Source organism: Botryllus schlosseri, chromosome 16, assembly GCF_051294905.1.
Source record: "Botryllus schlosseri isolate E-star chromosome 16, Bs_hap1, whole genome shotgun sequence".
NCBI lineage: Eukaryota > Metazoa > Chordata > Ascidiacea > Stolidobranchia > Styelidae > Botryllus > Botryllus schlosseri.
The window spans coordinates 19,110,500-19,129,356 of record NC_137251.1 but is presented as its reverse complement, the minus strand read 5'-3'; the positions used below and the strand labels follow the sequence as shown (position 1 = coordinate 19,129,356).

Below are 18,857 nucleotides of genomic sequence, written 5' to 3'. Positions count from 1 at the left end.
AACACCACTCTACCATAGTAGGAAGCAATAATCGAATTTGATATTCCTAACAAATATATTTTCAGCATTCGACAAAATTTGGCCAAGAAAAGTTGTGGTTCAGCACAAGGTATGCACATAGCAATTTACAACGTAGCTACGTTACAAATTGCTATGGTATGCACAGGATATGATTTGGACTTGACTGGACAAGAACAAGATATATTTAAGTCGTGCTTCAGCACAAGGTATGGACAAGATATGATTTGGACTTGACTGGACAAGAACAAGATATATTTAAGCCGTGCTTCAGCACAAGGTATGGACAAGATATGATTTGGACTTGACTGGACAAGAACAAGATATATTGATGACGTGCTTCAGCACACAAGGTATGGACAAGATATGATTTGGACTTGACTGGACAAGAACAAGATATATTTAAGTCGTGCTTCAGCACAAGGTTTGCACAAAGATATGATTTGAACATGACTGGAGATGAATAAGATATATTTAAGTCGTGCTTCAGCACAAAGCATGCACAAGATATCATTTGAACCTGGCTGGACAAGAAAAAGATATCCTGACAGGTTCAAAAGACATCTAGTGTTTGCTGGGAAGTCCATGTTCATTCATTGTACCTTCAGAGTATGGTTCAGCTGACAACGGGAAGATTGGGGTCATGTGTACGAAGCCAAAGAATATCAAATTTCCACTCAACAACACCGCATTTTTAGCATAGTGCTTGACGCTTGAAGAATCCGAAACGTTACATTCGTAACTATAGGGATGAGGTTAATCGACCATATGAGTGATTCGATTCCGAATCTAAAGTATTCATTCAACTTTGAGCACATGAGTATATTCGAGTATCACTCATGTTATGAATTCATGCTAGTATGGATGATGGGAAAATTCCAAATACTTAGCTTTTACGCGTGACCATAAAGAAAATAATGCTAATTGGGCATCACAAAAAGAAGATTTGTGATATTTTCGACAGTACCTAATACCTATCTACACTTCATTGGACTTTGTGCGAATATTGTGAGTTGATCACGACTTGGCAAGTCATTCATTACCACTATCGTGTGTAGCTTTGTGATACAAGTTTGGATTCCGTGATGCGACCAATTGAGGTTTGAAGGCTTCCACGTCGGGGAAGAACATCGAAGCCATCATTCTCTTACGGGCGGATAACTTAATTGAAACTAATCGTGTCTCATTATTCGAACCGGTTCATTGCAAAAATTCTCGATTACTCGACTGTTGGAATTATGGTGTCCAGACCTATAGTCTCGACGCATTGATTTGGTAGCCTATACTGATACCATACTGGACAAAGATTCCAAATCGATTATTAGATTTTTCAAGTAGAAAGAACGTATCTTTGACATTGTAATTTCAAAGCACTTACGAAAGTATCTGGAGCATAAGCTTTTTGTACGCATACGGATATTCCGGATCATAGCGAGAAGCCCATTGCGACTACGAGGCGTACAATGCCCTGTGCATGTGCATGTGCATGTGCATGCGCAGTGTAATTGTGCATCTTTATACCTTTCCCAGTATAGAGTATCTCAGAGTGACTTAGCCACGGGCGGTCGACATGCAGCTTTACCACTCCCAAATTTTCGACCCGGCCATTGTGACGATTTCATTATCTACTGCGTCACAAAGGTGCAGTCGAATAATTGTAAAAACAAATTCACCCGAAAAAATTTATGTCACCTCCCATTCCCCATTTATAATCCTAACTACGGCTTCTCCTGTGCAGGCACAAATATATAAATTTTGCTTCACATCTGATGTCAATTGAGCAGAGCTGACTTAAAGGAAAAGTTATATCATTACTTTGTGAGCGTGTTGGAACAATCGTAATCATCATGAGAGGTTCAATTAATATTATCCGTAAAAGATACACGAAGTACAATGCGATACACAAGACACATTGCGATGTAATGAAGATATACAATGATATCGAAACAACCATGTATAGTACGGTCTATTAATCTAACATCCGTCTTGACAATGCGGAATATGACCCTATTACCCATGATAACACGTTACTGGTACGTTGGCATTGTTGTCTGTATATTCCACTTCTCCGGACTCGTCCGAAGGGGAGTTCGTAACAATAACGGGGAAGCTTATTTTGTAAAGATTGTGTATAGTGCTCACGAATGGTGCTATTTTATTCAACTCATTGATCATTATCATCGATCTATGGAAAACAAGATGGGACAGGAAACGCGATACTATCAGTTACTCTCAAAGGCAGGCTTGTAACCAATTACTCCACATGTTACGTGTCAGAAGCCATTCTATGATTATTTTATCTTCGACTCAAGTCAAGTCGAGTCACTTTCACTTTGTGATCGAGTCAAGTCCAAGTCATCGGGCTAAAGATCGAGTCCTAGTCCAGGTTCAAGTCATAGTTGTAGACATGAGTCACGAGCAAATTAATTTTATGATTTTACTATGACGACAGTGGAAATGTCATATTAAGGATCAGGCCTATTTTAGTTCCCATATGTTGCCGATGAAAAAGAGACAAACCGTAAAAAAGGTGTACAAATGTTTTGATGTCGACATTGATTTGCATTATCTTTATCTTCTGCAGCAGTTTATCAGTTATATTGTTGTCTATTGTGAATCATAGCATACCTATAAAGATCGCACATTCACTGAGGTATGTTGGAAGCATGTGTTTGATTTGTAACTGCATAGAGTAAAGATCGATGTCTTTCAAATTCCCGTATATGCATGCCCGATTGCCCCAGTAGGCCGGTACCTTGTAGCCTATCAGTGTTCCCCGAGCTTTTATAGTTTCCGCCGACTAGTTCACTTCAGTCGATTCGACCGCGAACCCTCGGGGACGCGGTCGCGGAACGTAGTTTATTCACTGGTATTCGAATATGAATTCAAAATATAATAGGTTGCACAAAGGAAACATCAATACCGTGAATTATATTTGCAAGCTTTTCGGTGGATAGTCTCTCATCAATAACAACTCTGAATTTGATCATCTGCTGTCTGGTTCCATCTGGCCCATCTGCCTCAATGAAGTAAGAAGGCGATTGTGTGAAAAGGATGTGTTCAAAATAGGTCATTCATGAGCATTAGTATTCAAATACCAATAATCATGGAAGATTTTCACTATTTTCTTTTATACTTATCCCGACGTCAGGTGAGTCACAGCCTCACTTGCCTCCCCCGACCGGATGTCTCTGCCACTACGCTATCTTGCCTTGATTTCCATCCGGGGTACTTAGGTAGGAATAGGACTTGGAATGTCTCGCTTATGGCCACTCAAGTCCTCTCTTCTCTACCATTGAATGAGACCCAGCTTGATGCGGATTTACGTAGCAAAGCAAAATGATTGCTCATATTTAAATAGCGGTCTCCTGGTATTCCGGCAAAATTTTCAAGTATTTAAAACTGGTTCATATTTCAGTTCTCGCTCAACAGTCTTATCACCAAATATGACGTCATCGGCATACAAAATTCGAATACGAAAATATGGCTTGGGCTCAATGCCTTCTATGATGTATTAGAAGTATTTAGAAACATTAACACTAATCATAAAATTCGGACGGCTCATACAGCAGCTTCGTGGAGTAAAGATTCAAATTTTCGGCCGAGTTATTTGTAGCAACATCAGTCATTATGACTTATCCGAGGAAATGTATTTTGCCATAGCCTATTGAAGATTGCTCGAGGAGGCTATTAATTAATAAATGACTGGGACTGGTCATCTTGACATTGGCCACTTATGACTTAAATGCTACTTAATCGAGTTGTTTGTGGGTCCCTCGATTATCATACACTGATGCTCAAATAGTTAAGCACCTTCCTCGGTCTGGATAGAGGAGAATCACACTTCTTCGTAATTTCAGATGAACCGTATTGGTCCTCCGCTATAGAGAGAAAGGTGAGAAACTAAAAGAGTTATACCGGTTTAATACAACGTGGAAATTCGATGAAGAGCGCATCGGATAATTCGTCGACGCAACATGGAATATATACGTAGGGAGGAGGAAAAACGTCATGACCAAGAAGAAGGTACAATTCAAAATTAAACGTGGATGAAATTTGATCAAGGTCAAACTTGAACAAACTTGAGCACACACGACAACATGAATCATTCTTAGAGATGAGATAGACGTGGGTGCGGACATGGAATTCGGAATGATGGTGAAAAATTAACTTCATATTACGGATTTGCATCCAGTTCTAATGAATCAAGTCACTCGTTTTTGAAGGTGACTCGAGTCAAATTGAGTCAAGTCAAGTCAAGTCACGATTCAAGTCAAATTGAATTTTCGAAGTATGAGTGATGATTCGAAGTCATTACGTTTTGCTAGTTGTATGGGAGACAGATCAATTGGCCATTTATCTCGAATCAAATAACGAATATGAAGTTAAATATACATACAAAAAGGTATTGCATCGCTCACTCACACACACGAAGAACTGCTAATAAATATGTGAGTAACTGTATAGTTACATGCTACAGTTTGTTATTTATCAACCAAGAGGATCGGATACGAAGCATCGAGAAGCTGAGCAACTTAATGTGGTACAATACACTACCCACCCATACATCCGTGATATAATCGCATAAACTATATTCGTTCGAGTTAAATCATACAAGAGTGATGGTAAAGATGAGCACTGCGCAGTGTAACCTCTGAGCCGTCCAGAAACAAAGATACGTTGTTATTAGATCAGACCTGGGCAAAGTGCGGCCCGCGCAGCTATTCTATGCGGTCCGCGAAATGTTGCTTGGAATTGAATGATTATAGCCATGGGCTGTACCAAATCAACAGGAAATTCATTTAGTTTGAAGCCTGTTCGTGTTCATTAATATGCCATGAATACGATGCCTACGTACCTCACATGCGTAAACCAGATTCCAAATAAAGGCAATGTGGCAAAGTATAAGTACCAAGAAAATAAGCTTGGACTTTTGCTTATACATTTCAGTGCAGTGGTTCTTGAACGTGGGAAGGGGGGTGAAAGCATTAGAAGGGGGGCGCGACGCCGAAGTTTAATGAAAATATTTTTCGCGCTCCGAGCGATTTACCTCCGGTGACAGTTATTGCTTTAAGTATTGTCTGACTTTAATATTTCAGAATTCTCTCATCAACAGCCAGAAACTTCCATGCCATTAAACTATCCGTTGGGATAGCTAGCATTCTGGTTGCAATTCTTAATATTTTGTGATATCATGATAGGTGGGGGGGGCGCGAAAATTTTTACTGTCATAACGGGAAGCGTGCCTAAAAAAGTTTGAGAGTCACTGTTTTAGAAGAACGTGGATAGGGTTAAAAGAGAGTTGGAATATAGCATGTTTATTTGTTTAACATTGTTTCGAATCATGACAGCAGACGGATATTTTTTAATCAACCGTCACTTTCTCATTACCTGAAATGAACACATTCACTGAGCAGCATTTATTAACAATGTAATTAAGAATTGAAATTAAAATACGCTGGAGGATATAGCTAAATTTTTCACTCAGGCCGCCAACGTATTTTCTATTTCTCACTTGGCCCCCGGAGGAAAATAATTGCCCACCCCTGTATTGGATTGATCTACTGCTACTACAATGTAAGCTGTGATCGTTTCGTTTGCGAACAACGCGAACATACATAAGATAGGGTGATTTAATCGACACAGTTTACTAAATGACTTGAAATTGACTCGTAAATTTTGCTTTGAGTCACGAATCAATCCACATTTCTGAAGCGCCGGGTTAAGTCAAGTCAAGTCATTTTTGCAAAGTGACTCGAGTCAACTCAAGTCATACGAAAAAGTTGACTCGAGTCTGACTCGAGTCAAGTCATGGGTCGAGTCATCCCAACACTGATTCGTTGCATTCATTGATTGAGATTCGGAAAAGGTTGCGTTCTGAGTGGCACTATCAGGTTGACAGTGTTTGAAACACTGTAAAGGCAACTGACCCGGTATCAAAGGGTCAGTAGAGACGCCGTAAGGACCCCTAGTCTCGATAGTGAAACACTTCGGGGTGCCGAAAGGGTGCCTCAAGAAAACAGATCCTAACTGAGAATTATATCGTGGTCATAAAACCTACGTGCCTACTTACGTACCTTCCTACGTTCCTACATGCATAGTTTGGATAAAAATGTTGTATTCTATATATACCGCGGAATAAGTCTGTGGAAGGCATTGGTTTCGTGCGCCATCGGTGTATATTCACACCCATATATCAGGGGTGGTACAAGGGGGAAATACATAGTATTTTCGCTAAATCTAAAAAATATTATATGATAAAGACAAAATTGCGCCAGGTTCGAATTCATTGCATCAAAATTAGGTGAAGAAACGCCCAAACACAATTAACCGCTAAAGCCATGTTGACCAGTGAATATATACATCACGAAAAATGCACTTGTCTAAGTCTTCGTGTAAATTCGACAGGGATCGTACGATAAACTACCTATTATAGGGTTTTTTTTAGTAGTAAAAACGTTTTGCACTGGTTTATAATCTTTATGAAGTGCAAACAAATACCCGAAAGTACAGAAAATTACAAAAAACATGTTCAATAATATCCTATTTATATTGCAGGAATCAAAATCAGTGATGGCATTTTCATGTATAAGCACACACTGCTGAGCGAGCGCGGGAACGTCTTTGAAGGTGTAATCAGAAGTCCCGTTTACGACACTCGCCCCTGCGTTATTAAGCTTTCCAATTTTTGGGAACAAAGCGATGAGGCAGACGTCCTCACCACACTCGGATCCTCGGAGAATGTCGTCAATCTGATACACTTACAACGACGGATTTGAGGAACGTTTGTACCTCTGTCTGGATAAATGTCAAAAGGAAAATCTTCGACAATATTTGTACAATAAAAGGGAAGCCGCAATTGACTTCGATCTTAAACAAGCAACGAACTTCGCCAAACAAATTATCCGTGGCGTTACGTATATCCATGGAAAAAACATAATTCATATGGATCTGAAACCTTCCAACATTCTGATATCACAAAACCAGGAATCAATCAAGATTTGCGATTTTGGTCTGAGCATTAGAGTGCACTCATCCAAATGCAAAGTGTTCCGTAAAGCACAATTCGGTACGAACGGATACCGTCCGATCGAAAGCTTTGGTAACAGTGATGTGTCTCAGAGAAGCGACATATTCTCACTAGGTACGGTCCTGTTCCATATCCTGTCAAACGGGCAAGAGGTATTCGGGGAGGACGACCATTTGTTTGTCAACAACGTTATGAAGGATATTACATATACGTCTGGTTTATTGGTGGCCAACCCGATGACTACAGAGCAGTTAATATTATGCATGATACGTAAGGAAAGATGCCGAAGACCAGACATCTGGGAGGTCTCTCAACATCCTTGCTGGAACGGGACGGAGTCACATCCACTATCTGGTTAGTAGAATTTGCCTGTCACTGAGATAAGGTAGCCAACTTTTGAGGGCGAATAGCAGAGTTATGTTGCATGCGCAACATCAGTTAAACCCGTTCAGACACCAACCGTCACCAGCCGAATCTCTACAATGCGTTTGACGGTTCTGCGACGGCGTTTAACGGCCCCGTGACTATCGCACTCATCCCAAACTCACCTATCAGAGAGGTGGCGTCAAAAAAGGCCCAAGATGTTTTCTCAAATTTGAATCATTTATATCAGTTTTACAAAATTTGTAATAACATATTCTGTCTTGATATAATGTCGATATCTCGCGCGTTACTCCTAAATGTCTCAATCAAGTGTGAACTGAAGTAGATGGGCAACAATGTCCGAGATGAAAAGCAAAGAGGTCGGTGAAAATACCTTTCGCGTCTGTGTTCACGGCAATGGCTACTATGGCTAGTATGGTCGCAAATTACCAATGGAAAATGCTCAAATCGACAATTTCACCTCAATCGATTGTGGTTAAGCTATACTGAACAACAGATGATGTGCTGAGATGCACACCTATGATTGTTATTTCTGGTATATCCAAGTACGCCTACATAACTTGGAGCAGTATCGCGAGTCTCATGTACGGATGCGGCGATTCTCAGGACATGCTGAAACTGTTTCATATTTCAATGCATTACTGTCGGTGTAAATACTAGGGTATATTTAAACTCTGTATGAACAGTTCTTGCTTTCTCCTAGTATGCACTACTAATTTACAGATATCAATTGCGCGGCGTAAGATTACTCCTACCGAAATCTTTTTCTCAGGCAAATAGTATTCGATGAAATGTTTTCGCTACAATTATTTCACTCTAGATTACTATGCTGATGATGAAGTTTATGAATCTCCTGAACTATCATCAGACTCATCCGTGCTAGAACGTTCAGGAGATTCTGTAGCTGAAGAAGCAAAATCACAAAATGCTGATAATACTGCGTTTCTTCACACGATGAAAGCAATGGGATTCGAACGGTGACGAGTCATGATTTATAATTACTTTTCTCCATCGGCTGCGTGGGCCAGTTATTTTAGTAGGTCATCATGATGTATAACATACAATATACATACATGGAATATTAATCGTCAAATATACAGGGTAAGAACCAGGGCTTTGGAGGCGAAACCGGAGCAAGGAGCCGTAACCCCGGATCCATTCATTTTCAGCGGATCCGGAGCTGGATCCGGAGCTTTACATAAATTCAAGTGGTGCCGGATCCTGAGCTGGAGCCGGTTGTTTAAAAAGTAGCTCCGAGTCCGATTTATTTCATAAGATGCGATATGCTACTATACTAATGCCTGAATTAAAACGGCACCAAATGTATCAACTGGAGCAAGCATATGCTATATAATCCCATAAAATCAATATCTATACCGCCGCTTTGCCAACAATTTCAACGAGGACTTGCAGCAAGAGAATATAAGCTTACGCATTAACGGTCTAGGCCAGTGGTTCTTAACCTTTTTTCCTCCAGCGCCCCCTTTCAAAAATTATCGTGCTCCAGCCCCCCCCCCCCAACTTCATAATGTAAGGAATGTAATAAAGACAATGAGTAAGAGGGGGGCCGTAACAGCACTTCGTCAACCCCCTAAAACGATTGCCTTGCGCAACCATAGCGTGATAAACCGAACTTCTGAGGGCTTCGCCCCCACGAACCCCCTATCGTGATTTCGATGGTCAGCAAAGTTTGTGTGGCCTGGTCGCCCTAGGTACCAAAATTTTCTATAATGCATGAATGAATAGGTGGTAATTGCATATATAAGTCGCGATAAACTGAGTGAGCTGTTATGTAGGAAGATACAGGGCACGTAGCTAATAATTAAACATATTCGGACGTGCCCGCAGGTACAATTATTCGTTACCAGGGCCGTAACAGCACTTCGTCAGCGCCCCCCCCCAAACAAAAAACGTTGGTCCTGGGCCCCCATCGGGTGATAAACCAAGCTTCCGGGGGACTTCACTCCCAGAGCCCATTAGGCTGTTCTCTATTTGCTGAAAGCCTGTTAGGTATCTACATTGGGTGTCCATTTACTGAGGCAGCTATTCTCGCCTAGTCGCACGAAGCGCGAAAAATTTCACTAATTAATGAGTGAATTGGTCAATATCATCGGGAACTGCATGTAAATTGAGATTAATTTTTATCCTCGCTCTGCTCACGTAAACACATTTCCCGGTAGAGCTGAGTGAGGTGCAATGTTCCCTCTAAGCTGCGCACGTGCGCAGTGCTGACACGGTCTCTGCCCACAGAAAATCTACGTTGCGCACAACAAATCCGAAGTTATTACCTTTTTTAGTCGATACGCACTGTTGTCCAGGGGTCAGCGCAGTGAGTTGTTGAGTGTGCGCAGACTCATCAAAACTTAAAGCGAACATTGTGAGGTTTCTTGGAAACTGTAGGGCCCGTTACTAATAATTAAACATTTTCGGCCGGGCGAATCCGTTGGTATGACTTCGTTGCATGATGTTATTTCGTGACCCCCTGTCTGCAATATCAAAAAATATAGAATCGCTCAACGGGGATATCGCCCAACAGGAATATCCCTGTCGCCCAATCGTACTAAACTAAAAGACGCACACGATTTTAGATTGGTATTTCTTCACTGACATATAATTTTTCCCTGCCAGATGGAATTCGTCTTCTGGGGTTCAGATTGCCAAGACAGGAACATTCGGTGTCAGTCATTTAGGCGCCCATGGACAATTAAACCTATATGTATTTTGAAGGCTATATGTAACGGAGTTTTCGGTGTTAATTTGCTCTGAATACTCATTAAGGATATGTCCTATCACCACATCATCTACTGCGAAGCCATTTTTCTCCAGCGCCCCCCATACCGCCCCCCTGAGCCCAGCGCCCCCATATCGCCCCCTGAGCGTTCCCGCCCCCCTTCAAAACCGCCAGCGCCCCCTGGGGGGCGCTGGGGGCAAGGTTAAGAACCACTGGTCTAGGCCAATCCGGACTACGTATTTCGCATCTGATTATTACTACATTGATATTGAGCAGAGTGTGCTTGCTATCGAGAGTGCAGAGTGCAGAGTGCAGAGTGTAGAGTGCAGAGTGCAGAGTGCAGAGTGCAGAGTGTACTTGCTATCGATATTACCCCATGAACAAGTTCGGCAACGCCCCAATCTCACGGATTTGGTTTTTATGGTACAATAAGTGTATTCTTTATACCAATTTCATTGATTGGTTGAATAAGCATCATTCGCTGATTATACATGTATTTCGTTCTTGATGCTGTGTGATAGCGGGACAAGCTCACAGCACGGAGTCACTATAAATATCCAAAAACATTTTAGATTGTCAAGGTGCATGCTTGTTTAGTGTTGATTTTTTATGCTGCATAAATATAATTGATGCGCTAATATGGTAACTAATCCTGTGATAGCCGTGTACGCTATTAATTATATATTCTCGACTGCTTCATTCAGGAAACCTTGCATCGCTATCTTTGATTGGGACTCGAAGCGTCTTCATCGTTACAACTACCACGAAAACCGTTTGACGACGATGCACGAGTTTACTGGAGACATGAAGAAATGGTTCACTGCCGTTTCATTGAGAGAGCATATCTATATTTTTATCCAAGATCGCTCCGCTTACAAACTTGAATACTGTGATGTCAAAGCCACATGGCAACCGATTGGGGAGTGGAAATTACAAAGTGGGGATCACGGAGTTTTACCAATCGTGGTGACTACATTTGATTCCGTATATTTCGTCGGTGGTTCAGTTGAAACAGTCTCAAAGTCAATGACTAAATTCGACACGAAGACCGAACTTTTTCACAGTCTCACTGACAAGGCTACTGCAACTTGCGACTGCGGAGCGGTATGTACGGATAGCTATCTCTATTGCTTTGGAGGAGACAACGTCGATAACGAAGCTACCGATATAGTTGAAAAAATGGATCTTTCGACTTTGAAATGGACAAGACTTTCAAGCAGCATGCGCCACAAAAGAAAACTGGCTTGCTGCGTAGAATTCAATAAAAAGATATTTGTGTTAGGAGGCTGGAGGTCAGACAGGCTCAATACCTGTGAAATGTACGACATTCTGAACGACCAATGGACAGACATCCAACCTATGAAAGAGAGTAGGGTTGATTTTAGGAGTTATGTCTTGGATGGGCATATACTAGCAGTAGCTGGCGAAGAAGGCGAGAATAGTGTTGAAAAATACGATGTCCAGCAGGACGAATGGAAAACATTATCGAGGATCGACAATATGATGATCTGGGATTCAGTTTTAGTTTGGATGTCGTCTTGAATCCCTTCAGGACTTTTGGTAGTGTTCTTGGATCATTTCATATATCGCTATAGCCTATAGTTCTGATGTTTCATCGAATACGACAGTTGACTGACTAATCATGTACGTTGTATCCAGAGGTGGTCAAAGTAGTCACGAAAGCTACTCAAGTAGAAGTCGAAGTAGCGACGAAAAAATCTACTCAAGTTCGAGTAGAAGTACTTCTTCCATAAGCAACTTGAAACTACTTGAAATAGAAGTAGAATTGACTGACTTTAAATCTACTCAAGTAAGTAAGTAGTTGTGAAAACGATCGTAATTCGTTAGCATGGATTTTTAAAAGCTGCAAATTGAGATATGTGAAAGGTGCAGAGTTTGATTCATATTGATGCATTCCAGGAAGTGTCAATTTTCGACAGAATAAGCATTCGTCCGCCTCATGTGATGCAAATGATAGTATTGATATGGAAATGCGATACTAATCCTTTGTTTACTCCAAGAAAACACCATGTCATGGCGCCCATCCCCATATTATAAGAAGAGGTGGTCAAAGTAGTAACCGTCGCTACTCAAGTAGGAGTAGAAGTAACACCAGAATTTCTACTCAAGTAGAAGTAGGAGTAGCAATTCACAGGTAAGTAAGTAAGTAAGTATTCTACGCCTATTTTTGCCTGAAAAACTGAAAACTGTCAAGTAGAAGTAGAAATCTAAAATCATACCTACTTAATAAGTAGTGCGAGTAGACAAAATCTACTTGATGTACTTCAAAAAGTAGAAGTGCTTCGTTACTGACCACCTCTACCTATAAGGCCCGTAGTTTAGTGGGAGAGCAATACGGCGAAGTTGTATCGGATACGGTGTTGACACTTTGTGCGATTAGTGTACCTTAACAAAAGTATTGCGGATCGTAAAAATGCCATATAGTGTAGGCTTGCCATACGTCCGCAATTTCCCGGACATGTCTGGAATTTCACTGCTGAAACTGCGTCCGGGAGGAATTTCTAAATTATGTCTAAATGTCAGGAATTTTGAACGTTTTTTTAAAAATAATATAAAAATCTTTACGAAATTTAATAGAAAAGTTTTTATTTTGGGCAGATTTATGTCACTTGAAATTTTTCTTTGCGCTCGGCGCGATTTAGTGTCACGCACGATCATTGATTCTGATATGTGAACCACCGCCCTCAAGAAGCATGCCATGAAAAATTCTTAAAAATCACCACCATTTACTGAAATAAGTCTAATTGTAATCGCAATTATGACAGAACGGCATATTACTGGAATCGGTTAAGGCCATTTAGATGCTTTAGTTCAAGATATTGGCTCGCTATGGGTCGTTTGTCTTTATTCTGGGGTTCGCGAAGATATTGAACGTAATCAGCTTCCAAAACAGTCCTTGAGTAAGTCTGGGCAAAAGGTACTGACCGTTTTTGAGTAATCAGCTAATGAAATTCTGAGCCGGGCCACAAAACATTTTCAAATTAAAATGGAGTCGCGACCATGAAAGGTTGAAAACCACCAGATGTGCAACCTTTTGGTGCGGATCTGCATTTAGGTCCATAAATAGTCTTGACCGTGTGACATGACATGACTTTACTATGTATAATTCCGTTCCCTGTATCTTCGAAGTCATCGTCCTTGACCAGCTTCACCTCTAACTATTATCATATGGGCGGAGAAAGGATCAAAATTTTATTGTAGCCTAATACATGGAAGAAGCAATAATATAGACTTATTTCATTCACAAAACTTAACGACCAGATGCGTATAAAAACTAGATGTATATAGTAAGGACCCAGAAGTCGCATCGATTACTCTATGGTGAGCTCAAGATTAGTGTTTATTTGGACGGGAGTGGGCTGAAAAAATGTTGTTTCGATCCCAAGATTTTTCGGGGGCCTGACGAAGTGACATTTCGTTCCTGCCAACGGGTATACGGCACGCCCGAAGATGTATAATTATTAATGCTGGGGGCAAGGTTAAGAACCACTGGCCTAGGGTATTCGTATTTGTCTTTCCATTCCCAGCATCATACATTGGGTTCTAATTATTAATGCTGGGGGCAAGGTTAAGAACCACTGGCCTAGGGTATTCGTATTTGTCTTTCCATTCCCAGCATCATACATTGGGTTCTAATTAATTTCAGTTCTTTTGTTTGGAGAACATACATATTGAAGTATAAACGCAAGTGTATATAATGCCTCTATTTTACGAAAACAAAGCTACACCATATTAGGGTTACCATATTTTTGCAGAACAAATTCCGGACACTCTTTAGCGCCAACAAGCTGAGCGCCAAGGCAATCGTTTTTAGGGGGGTCGACGAAGTGCTGTTACGGCCCTCCCTCTTACTCAATGTCTTTATTGCATTCCTTACACTATGAGGTTGGGGGGCGCTGGAGCATAATAATTTTTGAAAGGGGGCGCTGGAGGAAAAAAGGTTAAGAACCACTGCCCTAGGCTTACCATACGTCCTCTTTTAAGAGGATTTGTCCTCTTTTTTGACTTTTTTGAAAGTGTCCTCGGAGGACGCCCTTTTGTCCTCTTTTTTGAGATTTTGTCCTCTTTTTTGAAAATTTAGGTCAGATTTAGAGGAAATTGCGAGTGATATGCCGCAAATTAGCGCAGAAGTGAAGCTCCGACGGGTATTTCATCATCATCATTGGTTTATTAGCAATTTTATCAGCTCAATACACCACAAAAATGCGATACAATGAAAAGACAGGAAGATGTCGAAGCGACAAGGAGTAGTCTATGAATCTGACACCCACCTTGGCCTAGGCGATGTAAAGAGGAGGCATGCACACTGAATGAAAGTAAAGAAGATAGTATAGAAGAAGCATGCGACAAGAAATAGGGCGGCATGTCATGGGAAGCGAGATCGATAGGTTAGTCGTGGTCCGGTAATCTTGAGGATGGACTGTATTTATTTAGTAGTAATTGCTTGTATTTCGACTTGAATGTGGACATGCTCGTCGACTGTCGGATGGCCGGCGGGATACTGTTCCACACATCAGGTCCGGCATATTTGATGGAGCGATGATCTTTTCGGTCGATCATATGATATTTGGACGACGTGGACGCGCGTGTGTTGTACTTGTGCGCTTTTGATTCAGAGGTAAAGAAGTCATTGAAATATTCGGGGCAACGACCGCAGTGAAACTGATGCATAAACTTGGCGATTTCTAGTTTCCGCATATCTTCTATGTTTAGTACGCCGAATCTCTTCAGCAGCGACTTATTGGATGGGCAGCCAGGCCCCTTTGGGGCCCTAGCTATGATTCGGAGCACTTTATGCTGTAGTTTCTGCAGTGGCTTGAGTGCAGTTTTACTGGCAGCCCCCCAACAAAGGATGCCATAATGTAACTTCGATTGGATTAAGGATATAAAGAGTATCAGAAGAACTCATGCTGGCATGAAGCGCCCAAGGCTTTCGGAGGGAAAAACGGTGATTTTAGCTCTGAGCGAAAAGAAGACCTTTTTTTTTTTTTTTTAGTCATCCACCTGGCAATGTGGAGTAAAAACCGTTATTTTGAGCTCTGAGCAGAAGTTTTTTTTTTTTTTAGTCAACCGATCACGAAGTGGGAAAAATTTACCGGTTTTTGAGAATTCTTCTCCAGTTTTGCATGTCTGAAAATTCTCAAAAAGTGTCCTCTTTTTACATTTCCAAAATATGGTAAGCCTAGAATACCCCCTCTACTATCCGACAAGATAGCATGATGGTTAAGCGTCCGGCTTCTTTATCGGTAGGTCGTGGGTTGGATTCCCGGCCAGGTCAGACCAAAGACCTGATTAGTAACACTGGTATCCATGGCTTACCTGCTTGGCGCTCAAGCATTACTGGGATAGCATTGAGGGGTGGTGCACGACTTAGAAAGCCGTAAAGGCTATATCTGCACTTCCTTGTCCAGCGGCATATGCACATCATGCACTCATGGTATGCATATGCGCAGATCGTGTGTATGTGTATCATGGGTCTGTGTATATGCCGCAAAAACATCAAGGACAAAAATAAACTACGTCCTCTTCTAAAAAGCGTAAAATGTATTTCATGTCTTTTGTCCAGAAAGTTTCAACGGCGGTCTGCTAAAACAAGTATAACGCTAAAAAACCCACAGTTTCCTCTTTGCCATGGGCTGCTAGATAACGATATTATTGGTAGCCTAATTGTTAGATTGCGAAACGGACCATATTCACTGTCATGAAATATTTCGTATGGGCGACAGTGTGGTGTGAACGGAACCACACAACCCGGCCGCTACCTCAATTATATTCACCGATACTTTCGTGAAACATATTTTTCACTCCATATATCTACTGTGCGATAAAGCGCCACCAACATTTTGGGCTTTACTTAACTTTTATGAAAATAAATGTTGGTACTGCGTGAAAACGACCCCGAAATTCTTTAGGCCATCTCTCAGATTGGAGGATAAAACTACTTCTACTTGACAAACTGAGAATAGCGAAAGTAAGCAAGTAGATCACAAAATAATACGAAGTAGAAGTACAGGAAATTAAATTTACTTGAGTAAGTAGCGCAAAATTACTTGAGTACTTCGTCACTGACCACCTCCGGTTATATCTGTCCACGACGTCTGTCGGCGTATTCAGCTGAAAAACAGAACTCACTGCCCTCTTATTCTTCGTTCCTGTGCTATTAATATTTTCCTATCCAACCGCAGACTTCCGCCGTATAGGGTCTCCCTGTCAATATAGTCCAATATGTCAGTTTGGAAACTGAAAATTATCTGATTTGGATGATTGACGTAATATATGATCCCTCTCTGTACATAACTGTAGCCCCTCACGTCGTACCACCGAGAAAGGCGTCGGTATTGATATCAATCTGGCGCAAAAAGTCTATCCCTCCCAATCTCGGATTGCTTCCACAAACTGAGCAAATCTCATGCGGATGCCTCGTAGCCGTAGAATTGTGTAATCGATTCTAGATGTTAGGAAAGCATGGTACACAAACACTGGTATAAATTTCCTTTCATATGACAACAAATAAATCAATATCAATCATTCGGCAACGGTTTACACCGCGAGGGTCTCGACTCCAACGGCGTCATCATCGTTGTTGGTTGCAACGTCTTCCTCACTCTCCAAGACGAGTTTCCAAACAGTTTAGTCCGAACAGGTCGCAACTGTTGACAAAACAGAAAAATCTCGTCATATAGGAAGCGGCGCATTCGCTCGATCCGCATACTACCTTCGTTACGACGTGCCGGAAAATTTGACCTCGCTCATCGACAGATAGAATGGACACGTAATCAAAATATCTGAAATATCAAACATAATAAGATTCTCGGAGACTAAATGAAGAAACACAGTCAAAAACGCATGTTGCAAAGCTGTTGGTAATTCTTTGTTTCTCACTCCAAATGTCGGAAGGCATGGTTGTCAGTGATGCAGTTCGAGTACCTGAGTGATTCAATTCTGAATCCAGTATTTAACTTTGAGTCCAATATTAGAGTATTACTCATTATGACGTCACGACAACATAAATGATGTGGAAAGTTCAAATATGCATTTTACGCACTCACAAAGAATATATCGCCAGTTCTACGTCACAATTAAGATGTTTGGTATTTTTTCGACCATACTCATTCCGTTGCACTTTATGAGAATGTTGTGGGTTGATCACGACTTCACAGATATGTCATTTCCACTAGCGTGCATATAGCTTTGTAGTACATGTTTCTTATGTTGGGATACGACCAACAGCAGTTTACAGCCTCCCAGAGTGGAACACCTGATCAAAATATATTTCTTGTTGAAAAATTAAGTCTTATTGGCAAGGAGCAAATAATTTCAGTACTCAAAAGATATTGTCCCTAACTACTTAACTTGAATGATTAGAATTAATAATCGATTCAGATTATAGTACTTGAATCATTGTGCCCGGTTACAGTCACAGCATCACTTCTACTTGACGATCCATGGTCACTACATCTGCTAATGATACGAAAAGGCTAAGAACTACTGGTATAGTGGATACGCTCAGGCATTATCACCCAGGAATCAGTGACAAAACGTCAGGGGCCAGTTATCACATTGTCCTTGTGTATGGACTAGAGCCCGACCGATTCATTTCACCAATAATATCAAGTAGATTATCTCATTTTATAAGAAGTATCGGGCATTGGAGATGATAAAATATTGGCAATTTTCCTGACGACACAGCACGATAGTAGGGAGTGACAGAACGTTAATCTGCGAAAGCTGGGCTGGGAATTTCTATATATTACTCATTTCTTATAACATACAGGTTTCCAGACGCAGTTTTATCAAGTAGCCAGTCAAGTTTGCAAAAAAACGTGATCTTTGAACAGCCCTAATGAACACTTGGATATTACAATGATATCAAGCTCGCCATAAATCACAAATGGCACACACCTTTTTTGTAGTCTCGGCGGCAGCATGAAAGAGAGTAGTTGAAAATAGAACGGACGCCCGGCGACCCGCCATCTCACATCTATCACTCGCCGCTGTTCATCCGACGCAATTCGCATGACGTCCAACGTTGGCTTGCGCAGACATAATTTGCAGAGGATACGAAAAACGCGTGCAGCTACTTTATACGCGGACAAGCCACTGCAAGAAAACAGAAGAGCAAAAGGTTATGAGAATGGTATAAATATTATTATTATATTCTTTATTCACAATAAAACTGGTAAATACACACATATTCCGGGGGAGCATCCTGCCCCCCAAGGAAAATTGAGGTAAATTTTTTAAAATTTCACTAATACAGTCAAATTGTTATTCCTATGCAATACATGGAGAGGTCAGATTACAGAATTGCTGTAGATGATAAATTGGCAAAGGTTGCAGAGGTAGGATGATACGAAATCAAGTGTTGCAATTACAGAAATTATGCTGTATTTTCGAGTGCAAGTGTAATTTAGTGCAGTTTTAGTTCAGGGGTCTTCTGAAAAATATGCACAAATAAAAGTGATCTCCTGGATCATGTCGAATGGAAGATGGAACGTTTCCCGGAATTTTTTGGATACGTCCCATGAGCTTTTTGCTTACGACCCCTGTAGCGCCAATAACTATCGGAATCATGTTTATTTTGCATGGCCGCATTTTCCCACATTCCATTTTGAGGTTTGCACATTGTGATTGTTCATCTGATTCCTTTTGTTGTATCTTTTGATCAGCTGG

General features: G+C 41.1%; 2 protein-coding genes across 2 annotated transcripts; one reads left to right on the top strand and one right to left on the bottom strand.

Moving 5' to 3' along the window:
- The first annotated feature begins 603 nt into the window (after positions 1 to 603).
- On the top strand, positions 604 to 11,797 carry LOC145459078 (uncharacterized). Its single transcript, XM_080337671.1, has 5 exons — positions 604 to 2,671; positions 3,879 to 4,044; positions 6,577 to 7,402; positions 8,253 to 8,409; positions 10,868 to 11,797. Exons 3-5 carry the CDS (start codon positions 6,964 to 6,966, stop codon positions 11,703 to 11,705), a joined length of 1,434 nt encoding a protein of 477 aa, XP_080193797.1. The 5' UTR covers positions 604 to 2,671; positions 3,879 to 4,044; positions 6,577 to 6,963; the 3' UTR covers positions 11,706 to 11,797.
- A 4,805-nt stretch (positions 11,798 to 16,602) lies between these two features.
- LOC145459084 (uncharacterized) lies at positions 16,603 to 18,316 on the bottom strand. The gene is made up of 3 exons (XM_080337680.1): positions 18,087 to 18,316; positions 16,900 to 16,969; positions 16,603 to 16,834 (listed from the first exon to the last, which is right to left on the bottom strand). The coding sequence occupies exons 1-3, from the start codon at positions 18,200 to 18,202 to the stop codon at positions 16,706 to 16,708; spliced, it is 315 nt and encodes a 104-aa protein (XP_080193806.1). The 5' UTR covers positions 18,203 to 18,316; the 3' UTR covers positions 16,603 to 16,705.
- Positions 18,317 to 18,857: the final 541 nt, after the last annotated feature.

Excerpts from the sequence above, each read along its gene's own strand:
- LOC145459078 (XM_080337671.1), top strand. The coding sequence starts at position 6,964 with ATGGATCTGAAACCTTCCAACATTCTGATATCACAAAACCAGGAATCA. Across the intron at positions 7,403-8,252 it reads GGAGTCACATCCACTATCTG|ATTACTATGCTGATGATGAA; the intron begins GTTAGTAGAATT and ends ATTTCACTCTAG. Across the intron at positions 8,410-10,867 it reads AAAGCAATGGGATTCGAACG|GAAACCTTGCATCGCTATCT; the intron begins GTGACGAGTCAT and ends TGCTTCATTCAG.
- LOC145459084 (XM_080337680.1), bottom strand. The coding sequence starts at position 18,202 with ATGCGAATTGCGTCGGATGAACAGCGGCGAGTGATAGATGTGAGATGG. Across the intron at positions 16,970-18,086 it reads CCGCCGAGACTACAAAAAAG|ATATTTTGATTACGTGTCCA; the intron begins GTGTGTGCCATT and ends TTGATATTTCAG. Across the intron at positions 16,835-16,899 it reads TCCGGCACGTCGTAACGAAG|TTGCGACCTGTTCGGACTAA; the intron begins GTAGTATGCGGA and ends TTTTGTCAACAG.